The following is a 10,840-nucleotide window of genomic DNA, read 5'->3' on the forward strand; positions in this document are numbered from 1 at the left end:
GCTGAATTTTTTTATTGGAAATCCTGTATTAAGTCTGCAAGATGTAACAGGAAAGTGATGGTGTCTGGTTTAATAAATGCATATTGCAGCTCGTTGGAAGGTTTGAGGATTTTGTTTTGTTTTTTGTTTCCCCCATGCACTAAGTGACGCTGAGTGCCGTATCGCAGCGTAACTATTGTCAGTCACAACATAAGAAGTCTTACAGAAAACACCTGTTATTTACATGAAAGATTCCAGTAGTTGCAGTTGAAGCAATTTTAATGTGTTTGAGGAGGAAAAAAAATGTGAATTGGTGAGTTCAGAATAAATTACCACAAGAGTTTTGAATTGTCCTATGGTGGTTGTACAGATTTTGCATGCTGTGGTCTTGAATATAAAAGCTTATTTACAAGCTGCAGGATTTATATTCATAGATAGTGCAGGAACTTTAGAGAGAGCTGCCATAAAGATTTGTTGTCCAATTCTGTATTAGTATTATAATAAGAAAAAGAATGAGCACATGGCACTGGAGAAATGGACACTGATGGTGACACACGTACCTTCTTTTTCCTAATTCCAGGGCATATTCCCTTGTGGATTCCAGTCAAGTGTCTACCTTCCTGATTTCTATTCTCCTCATAGTCTACGGCAGTTTCAGGTAAGATTTTTCTTTTAAGCTTCTACAGAATTTTTCCGTGTGTGCCTACAGCGTGTGCCTTTTGTTTCAGTGTATCTTTGCCACACTGATGGCTAACATAATTTAAATATAATTTGCTTCTGAAAAGGAATTGGAAAAGGAAGAAAAAGTAGCAAGTTGGAATTTCTGAAAGACATAATTGTGTATTAAGTGATAGGCACGTATGAGGTAACTTAGAAGTTAGTCCTTGAGGACAGCTCTGCAAAATAGTATTTTGAAGGGTTAAAAGGATTGTCAACAGAGACAGGGACAGAATGCTGTCGATAGTAGAATTTTATAGATAATTTTTTAATGTTGGTCAATTCAGCGTGTCCTTGTGATTGTGAACAAGTTTTGGAAAACAGGGATTCCCAAGTCCCAGGGGTGTTTACTTGAGTGTGAGTGACAGCTTAATAGAGAAGTGGGAAACATGGTCAGTGTTGAATTCCAGCAGAGTGTCTGAAACTGCTGCAGGATACGTTTGAATCTTCAAAATGAAATCAAGTTTGTCCCATTTTAGGACACTTGAGTATAGTTTAGAGAAAATACAGTTTTCGTTTTACACTTGTCTGGTGTATTATACAGTTTCTTTAGTTTGTTGGTTGTTGCTAGCAAGTATTAGGTAACAGCACTGCTGCTGGAATTAAAATAGAAGGCTTTAGGAACACAAAATCTAGAGATGCTGAAAAAAAAGAAAGAAAAGGTTGTATTTGTATTTTATTCAAGTTTGGAGTCAGGCTAGCTTATAGTTGAGAGACTAATTCAGTTTTTAACTCTTGGAATTTACACAGTTGTATAAAAAGAGACTATGCATCTGGCTGCAAGAAGCTGTAGCATTTATTAAAATCCAATTGTGAAAACATAATGCAATATAAAACAGCAGGAGTGCTTGCACTTAAATTGCCAGTTCTTCTCAGAGCCCCTTGCTCGTAAAAAATTTTCCCCTGGTGTTTGCCGTTTTATTCCTATATAGACATGCTCTTTTACCGTCTTGTCCTATGTTTTAGATTTAAAACTGCTCACGTAACAAGGACTGCAAAATTCAGAACGGGATGAAGTAGTGGGATGGTGATGGATGCAAATTAATTGAGGAGATGCCCTGTTCTGGTGCTCTTCCTTTCCCTGTGTCCTGAAGACCCCGAGATGCAATTACAGATGCTGTTCCAGACCAGGATAGGGTCCAATAGTTTCAAGATTAATTTCCTACGTGTAGTTTCTTTAGCAGGTGCCTGACCTGAAAGCCACAGTTATGATGGTGACTTGGACAAATTTTCTTTCTGTCTGGTCAGCAAGTGAGGTCAGAAGCAGGTTTTTATTTCAAAAGATTGTACGATGGTGTTTACAAAGGGGTCTAAGATACAACAAAGTTATTTAAGAAACTCAAGTGTGATAGTAAGTTGCAAAATTATGTTCTTCTGGAAGTTCATAAAGTAGTAAAATAAAAATTTCTGGCCAAGTGTGTGGATTTTCTTAGAAAAGTGACTTGCCAGAAAGACAAAAGTTATGGCCTAGGGTGCTCATTCGGAGTGATGTCTTCATCTGGATTTGAGTGCTTGGTCTCAAGTGGAGCTGTCATAGGACAAAAAGAAAATAGCACTCCTTAGTTAACCTTCACGTTGCCGAAAGTAGGTTTGGTTTCTGAGTTTCAGTTGGAAAAGAGGCGAATAGAGTTATTTTGATATTGCTGGCAAGTGACTTAAACAGAAGTGCTCTAATAGGATCAGAGAGAATTGGGTGGGTGAGTCATTAGGATAAAACCCACGTGCATGGTGGATCTAATCTAGCGCGAGAGGTTCCAGGGGAGCAAAGGAAAGCCTTGGTCCGCTGTTCTTGTTCATACCAGCAGCATTTGTCTGAAACAAAAACAAACCAGAATCTTTGAGATGTTCAGAAGAATGTCTAATGTATCACGGGTAAAGTCCCCACTCAGAACAAATCCAGTTTATGGAGTTCCCATTTCTCTTACTGTGAAGGAATGAGCGTTTCCTTCCTCCATTATTGCTGGGTCAGGAGTTTTAGCTTCAAGCCCTTCTGAACATCTCTGCCAGGTACATTTTGACTGTCTCTCAGTCCTTGAACTTGATAGACTTCACTGTTGACTGCCAACCTGAAACTGTTACAAGCTGTAAACTGGAGCATGCAAGTGTATGTGTTAGTTATGGGTTTTTAAAGAGCTGAGCTTCGCTTGAAGCAGGTTCTTAGAAGACAGCCACCTATTCTTGTCCAAATGCTTCTGTGTGATTTAAATATTGAGGTTATGTTGCAGGCAGGTAACAGCTAAATCTTTTTCTATCCTATCACATACCCAGACATGGTCTCTCAGCTTAGGTAAAGCCAGATTTAACCCAGAATATACCTGTTCAAGTATCTGCTTTTGAACCAAACCAAGCAGCGTGGGTGAACCTGATGCCTTCTGTCTCTAGGCTTTGGGTGCCTAAAGTACGTGTGTATATAGAAAGTTCAAACGGTGTCCTTATGATTGGCTTCAGGACTTGACATTTACAGAAATCAGGATACATATTTCACTACACCAAAAAAAAAAAAAGATCTGTGCTTGGAGTTCAGACAGCCGCAGCACTGGCAGGATGGAGCCGGGGGTTTGGACAGACGGAAATCAGGATACATATTTCGCTACACCAAAAAAAAAAAAGGTCTGTGCTTGGAGTTCAGACAGCCGCAGCGCTGGCAGGATGGAGCCGGGGGTTTGGACAGACCTTTTCACCGAATGCTGCAAAGGTTGTCTGTGTGTGTGCACACGAGTGGGTGCACATGAAATGCTGCTGCAGGTGAGATGTTCTTACCAGAGACGCAGGACTCGGGCACTGAAACCATTTTTACATGAACTTCCTGCTGTTGTTTCCCCTAGTCTTATTCCCACTCTAGATCTTGCATTGAAACTTGTTCTTTAATTTCACATGAATGGGTTTTTTTAAGCAACTGTAGCAATGTTAGATCATGCAATGTATTTTGGGCTCTCTCTTTATAACACGCATTGAGGTTTGATAGAATTAAACTGTTTCAGATCAGTGACTGATTCTGATTGTTGTTTTTTATTTAGAGCAATTGAAATGTGGCAGTTCTGTGGCAACCCACAGTTCTCAGAGCTGTTGGGATGGGTGACAGTCCCCTCTAAGCAGAGTGAGAAGGAGCTTGCTGATATATTGCATCTGCAGGCGACTCCACAGATACATACTTGCTTTCATATTCCCTCCATTGTTTCATAAGAATATTCTCCTGCAGGGTTCCCCCAAAGCATCGCTGCGGTGGGAGTGATCCAGAGCTGGATCTGAACTTCCATGATAGCAATGTGCCAGCAGCTTGCTGGTTCTTTTGAGGTTGGCGTAACCCCACGGAGCGGTTCCCTGTGGGAGGTTGAGCCGAGTTGCTTTGAAACATTGTGCTAGCAATCCTACCAACCTGAACCGTGAGGACCCCGGGAAGGAGCAACTGTGTAGTTTATTGCCTGATGGGAGGCGCTGGCTGAATGTTGCCTTTGGAAGCCCAGCGGAGACTTGAACAAAAAAACAAGTGTTTCTCAGCTTGTGGTTTCTTTGCAGTCCAGGAGTTTTGAGTATATCTTGGTTTACAACATAATGTTAAACTTTCTTGCAGAGTGTTTTCATAGAGGACGTTTTAGTGATCACTCCTCATTTTTTTGGTGATATTAGTGATAATTTGTAGCAAAGGGAAGAGCCAAACCATAAAACACTTGGAGTTTAATGCAGAAATTGTCTTGGACCAGCAGCTGTGTTGCTACATGAAAGTAATTTCCTAACGTATACTTACTTTTGAGGTAGGGATCTTTACAGGTAATAACGTAATAATTGCTAACACTATTGCAATGAAAGGAGACGGGCTGAAGCTGTTTATGAGCGATAGATCTAATAGTTTATTTTCAGTTTTCTCTGCTGATTGCAGCCCCTTAAATTACGAGTTGCCTGATGGCACTGGGAGAATGATGGTGTGAAGGTCTTGCTAAACTGCGCTGATTCAGAGAGGAATGAAATGCTGTGCTCAGAAAAGAATTATCTGGTTTGGCTGAATCTTGGATCGAGTCCTGGAGGGTTGTCAGCCTCCTCCCAGATTTTTATAGCTTGAGAGGAGAATTATGAGGCTACAATGCATTAATGGGGAAAAAGGAAGCGTGAATGAAGTAAAGGCACCCCAAACAAGACGCAGAGCAGAGAGATCTCTAGAAGAGCAAGCTAAGAACAACAGATTAATTTGTTAGAATTTTGGTGTTCTCCATTGCCTCTTTGTGTTTTTCATAACTTTTTAGTTGACGATCCATAATCTCTGTAGAAGTACTGTAGCTCTGAGGCCTGAGCTTCCTCATATTCTGCCTGACCCGGGCCCCAAAAGCTGCTTTAATCTCATACCACTGTTTGGAAGCGCTTGTATAATAGAAGCAGAAACAAACCGTGTTTATACTGGAAGAGCTTTATTTTCTTGTTTTTATTTTGTACAGTGGAACTGCTCAACCTCTCTCTCTCTGATACACCGCTCTTGTCCTCATACTGTACAGCTCTAGGTGCTTGATTTCAGGCTGTGTGACTGCAGCACAGAAATGCTCACCTGCGCAATGCGGTGCATAACTACACTAGAATGAAATAACTTCAGTGCCTACAGAGTTGGGTAGAAGGCTCTGGTGTATTTTTTACTTCTCTGGTAAATTACTAGAACCTTGTTTACTTTGCATAGCACAATTACTCACAGCTAAACTTGAAAAGCAGTTTAATGCCTGTTGACCTGGAAGTTTTACTGAACTACTTCGATGCTGCTGCAGATTTAAGACAGGAGCTGTGCAGCGGGGAGCTGTGCAGCGCTTCTGGTGGTTGTCTATAGCTTATTTGAATAAATAAATATGCAGCTAAATCATGGACAACATGCATGTATTGGAATGAGAAACTGTTGCCGTAAATTTGATTGCTAATACTTTTACCAAAACCAACGTAGTGTTTAATGAGAGACATTATTGTTGGCCAAAACAGACACTGAGTGAAATTCCTCCATTTCAGAAAGTTATGGCAAAATTTGTTAGAATATGATTTAGAAGTTGCATCCAAGTGAAGGGCTGCTGTTATTTTGTAGCTTTTAAAAAATGTTTGTATCAGAATGAAAAGATGAATCAGTTACAGCTGAGCTGGTTACACAGGGAGATGTTGTCAGCTCCTATTGATTAATTAAAGTGCACTGATTTGTGCTATTTATTTAGAGCTTCCTCTAGTGATGTTCTCCATGTGTGTCAAGTATGTACCTGGTTACTTTCTAGGCTTTGCTGGAACTTACCTTCAGCAGACAATTGCTCAGAAGCTACTTTTGCTCATCATTCGTAATAAGATTTAGAGGAAGGGAATAACGTTGTTTTAAAAATGAAAACTGATGGTTACATTTGAATGAAAAGGATCAAAATGAGAGCTCGGAAAGAGTTCAAATTCGTCGGAGAATTGAAACATTTATTGCATTTCCATTGCTTCTCAGTAATGCAGATGAGTATCTTTGTTGTGGTTAACACGTACCAGTTCAGACACTGTGGTGACACGTCTCACTGTTAGAACCTCTGTAATCTGGTGCCTCATCTGTATCTGAAAGTGGGTTTTTTTAATTATTGTTATTTGAAATTCTCCTGGTATTTATGCTGGGTTTTTTTCCAATAGCCAGCACTGAAGGGTTTTTTCAGGGAGAGGGGGCTGTTGTAGAATGGTAATGTGGGTGATGAACAGAAATAGGAGTTTGAAACTTGCCTCTTCTTTGTTTCCTGCAGGTCTCTTAACATGGACTTTGAGAATCAAGACAAAGAGAAAGACAATAGCAGCGCAGCTGGGTCTTTTAATGGCAACAGCACCAATAACAGTAAGGGTTAGCTTTCCCCTCCTTATCTTTCCTTTGTCACTTCAGTCTGCTGCGTTTTCTTTTGCTTCATCCATCCTCATGTTTCAGCTACGTGTGTTGTAGATTTACCAGATAGAATGGAACTCTGCTGTCGAGGCACTTACGGTATTACTGAGCACTGATACTGGTACCTAGTTCATGCCTACGGAGGCTGCACTTAAACATCGACGTAACATTTCCGTAATGTGTAAAAATTGCGTGCTGCACAGTTTGTCAGGTTTTACTGGAAATGGAACTGACTTTACTTTTTTTTAAAAAAACACCACACAGTTACGAGAAGGGGATGTAATTTCTTTTTGTCTCGAGTTTATCACTGTGACCTGTTGGCCAGGCCATAAGCAGTGAGAGAGCTCGTGTTTTGGTAACAGTCCATAAGGATGATTCAGCTTTATCGATAGAGAAATGAAGTATAGAGTTCACATGGCTTTGGGCAACTCATTTATAATGGACTAAATATGTGTCTACACGTGGTCTATTCAGAGCGGGGATTAATGTGTCAGCTCCTACAGGGTGATTGTCCCCTCTGTAATCTATAAGTAGATTCCAGGCAGCTTGGCCGTCTGAGATACGCTGTTTTACAGGTAAAAATATGTACGTCAACAGGTAAAGCAGAATGCGTTGTACACAACGTGATGTAAATTCACACCTGACTTTGACTCACAGCAATTTATATGACCATATTCTGAGAATAGGCTCTAGAATGACCAGTTTCCACAAGTTTGGAAGACAGGAGTGAGAGATGTGGGCAGCCTTTTTGCTTTTTTTTTTGCCCTTTCTTTTTTTAATGCAGACTCTTGGAATTTACATAGGTGTCAGAGCACTGCTGCCGCTGACAACACAGAGCAGAGAGGTTGCTGTGCCCGGTGATTCAGCAACAAACAGTTGAGGCTTTTGGCATCTGGGAAGTAAGAGAAGACAGTCTGGGGCTGGGGAGGAAGCACATTAAGGGGATTAACTGTCAAAACAATCAGAAATGAAATGAAGAACTTTGACATTTCACGCTGCAGGCACTAATTCCCGTATGCCAAAGTGGTTTGTAATATGTCATTTCTGGGGTTTTGTTTTGTTTGGTTTGTCCCTTGGGATGTTGAAGGGCATGTGAATAAATGCTTTTTCTCAAAGCAGGAGGAACTAGATTTAAGTCACAGATCAGAACACAGGAATTTCTGTGTCTTCCCAGTGTCATCACTGGACTATCTGTATTGTACTTTACTCTTTTGTACCAGACCTCAGTTACATAGAAATCTCAAGTGACTGAGTTCTGCTTTTGAGTTTTAAAATTTATTGTGCTACTTATGTTTAAGAATAATAGATCCATGACCTGAGCTAATAAATGACCATGCAGTGCGAGTGGCACGGCTTCCTCTCAGGCTCATTGTTCAGCGTTGCTTTTGTGAAAATGGTTAAATACTCCTGACAGATACTAAATTGTAGTGAGTGTAGTTCACCTGTGCTGGAAGTTTTCTGACATACTCAGGTACACTGGTAACTGTGTTTTGTGGGGAGCCCTTTATTCAGACAATTCACCACTTTCCAACAGAAAAAAAAGGTGCGTGCACACACACGTATGTATTTACTTGTATGTGTGTGTCTATATACACGTGCATACGTACATACGCACAGATATTCTGCTTGATAACCTAAAAGCTTCTTCTTTAAATCCTGGGACTGGTAAAACCCAGCTTTTTGTCTAATTGCAGTTGTCTGATTGTTTTGGGATAACACAGTGAGGTTAAGCTAGCTCCAGATCTCATCTAGGTCCAAGGCTTGTGTTAATTTTTCACGAGAGACGTTCTGGATGCATCTTATCAAATGACTGCCTCAGATGTTACCTGTTACTTTAGTGATCTATATCTTGTATTTTTTTAATTGAGTTACTGCTTATTGCCTTTTTCTCCCCTCCCCCCAAAGTAAATGTAGCTGTAGAGACTGGTTAAGTATTAGAATTTATGGGGGTAGATGGGCTTTTCAAAGCCTGATCTTCACAAATTTGGTTTAATTCTAAAATCTCATTGTAAAATACAGTAAAAAAACATCCTGTCCCATTATTAGTATTCCTGGTAGGCACACTGCATAGTTGGGACAGGGGAAATACTCAGAATAAAATACTTCAATATTTCTGCACTGTTTAAAATTGCCTACAGCTCTAAAATGAGAGCATGATTTTTATGTTGGTTTTTAACGTAAGAGACAGTCATAGTGTGCGCTGAACTGAGTTGGTAGTTCATAAAGAGGTAAGTGGTTTTTTGAAAACTGGCCTTTATTGTCAGGCTTGATGTCATCTGGTGATTGCAGCCAGTGATGCAATTCAGGTGCCTGGTGGCCTTCACCCAGGTGAAGCTGTGGCACCTTTGCACGAGCTGAGTCAGCCCAGCACTGCCTGCGGCTCCACTGCTCGGGCTCGGTACCTCCTGCTGGGAAGTTAAATAAAACTTTCATGTGCTCTGTTCAGCACCTTTATGTTGGTCAACGCAAAATGAAGCAGATGTATAATTGCTATATGAGTCCTAATCCCTAAATAATGTTAATTTGTGTAACTTGGTATTCATTCTGTCTGCAGCTCAAGAAAAAATTCATACGCTTTCAGTTGTTGGATTCTGCAAGGCAGGGCTGCTGCTGTGCTTGGTTCTGGTAGCGCACGAAGATCTGGGGCCAGCACTGAAATGGAATGTATTGCCGGAGTCCTCGACTGTGTAGCTGAGGACAGGCTGTCAGTATGTGGGTGGTAAGAAACAGTCCAAGTTAAATGTCCCTTTCTTTCTTCTGCAGGTATTCAAACTATTGATTCTACCCAGGCGTTGTTCCTGCCGATCGGAGCATCTGTGTCTCTCCTAGTTATGTTCTTCTTCTTTGATTCAGTTCAAGTTGTCTTTACAATATGCACAGCAGGTGACTACGCTTTCTTCTCTTTATAAGAATTGGAATAGATTGGAAAGCATTGGTGTAATTAAATATTGTTGATAAGAATTATTATACGTGCCATAGTATGTTTAAAAACCCCAGCTCATCAGGTTGCATGGCCGTATTTTCATGTCTCTGTAGCTATTAATAAAGTGACAAGTATTATTTGAGAAGTATTTTCCACTTAGAGATTCGCTAAACCTACTGAACTACAAATTGCCAGAGTTTTGAAAGATGCCAGAAGAATTACTTGATGTAAAGTTCACTAGTTTATGAATCGATGCCCAGAACTGAACATGCTGTATTGTCATTCAGGTACTTTATAGGATCATAGCAAAACTCTGCCCATCCTATCCAGAGGCTTCTTTTCTAGTTTAATTTTGGTTTTTGCTTTTATGCAGTTTTTCTTTGTTTCAAGGGTGCTTCTGGTCTCACTAGCGTTTTGAGTAATATTCTTTTGCACTGCTTGAATTTAGAACAAAAATGAAACTGCTGTCCACAAATAAATTGCAAGTCCTCTGACCCTGTTTATTATTACTTACATTTTGTCATGTAAGTAAATACCAGGGCTTTCATTCTTGGAAAATTTTGGCCTTTTGATCTTTCTGCAGTTCAAGGGACCAGCTGCTGTTGGGGTTAGCCAGATTCTTCCTACTGCTCCAGATATGCATCAGTGTCTAAAAATTGTACTCCTCAGTCCACATACCGAGCCTGTGAAGATTTTTGAACCCCTAAATACCTCTCATGGTCTCCTGTGTCATGATTTAAGTCCTGGGCTGTGCATCCTCTGCAGCCTCTTCAGCAGGGCTGATGTGAATGGGGAAAATCTAAATCTCAGCTCTTGCCGAGTCTCCTGTCTCTTACCCTGGGGGCACAGCCCTGTGGAGGTGTGTCGGGTACTGCTTTCATAACTTTGACCTGTGACACGTTCTTTACTATTAAAAATTAATTGTTAGATGAATTCTACTATATGCGAGATGTAGAAGAATATATATATGCACATACATAAAAGATATAAGGAAAGATTTATGGCAAAAGGCAAATTTTAATTTATCAAGCTCTGTTAATTTATCAAGGTCTGTTTATTTCTAGAATGGCTTTGACATTTGTAACATTTATGGTGGATAATTAGATGAAATTGTGTCAGTTGGGGCTCGTTGCAGGTTTCAGAGGGTTGAGCCTGTCTGGATCATGGCACTTGGGGTATCTTTATTGCTGAACCTGTTTTTTTATGATCCCTTTGTGCGATTCCCTGGTTTGCATCAGCAGATGCTGACCCTGAGGGGCAGTGGGCAGGGCCCGGCAGGGCTTGAGGCAGCAGCGGCGCGGTTCTGCTCTGCGGCGTTCTCCGCCGAGCACCTCTGGAAGGGCTCCCGCTTCAGTGTGTGCAGA

At 40.7% G+C, this 10,840-nt stretch overlaps 1 protein-coding gene across 1 annotated transcript in view; it reads left to right on the top strand.

The window, feature by feature from the left end:
- Nucleotides 1-559: 559 nt before the first annotated feature.
- SPPL3 (signal peptide peptidase like 3) overlaps nucleotides 560-10,840 on the top strand; it is a gene marked incomplete at its 5' end in the record, with an annotated part of 22,646 nt that continues 12,365 nt past the window's right edge. The window contains 3 exons of the mRNA XM_009875625.1: nucleotides 560-637; nucleotides 6,420-6,508; nucleotides 9,317-9,436. Coding sequence (XP_009873927.1) covers nucleotides 560-637; nucleotides 6,420-6,508; nucleotides 9,317-9,436 — 287 coding nt within the window. The remainder of the gene's footprint in view (nucleotides 638-6,419; nucleotides 6,509-9,316; nucleotides 9,437-10,840) is intronic.

The sequence above is a fragment of the Apaloderma vittatum genome, unplaced genomic scaffold (assembly GCF_000703405.1).
Source record: "Apaloderma vittatum isolate BGI_N311 unplaced genomic scaffold, ASM70340v1 scaffold20188, whole genome shotgun sequence".
In the NCBI taxonomy this organism is placed as follows: Eukaryota; Metazoa; Chordata; class Aves; order Trogoniformes; family Trogonidae; genus Apaloderma; species Apaloderma vittatum.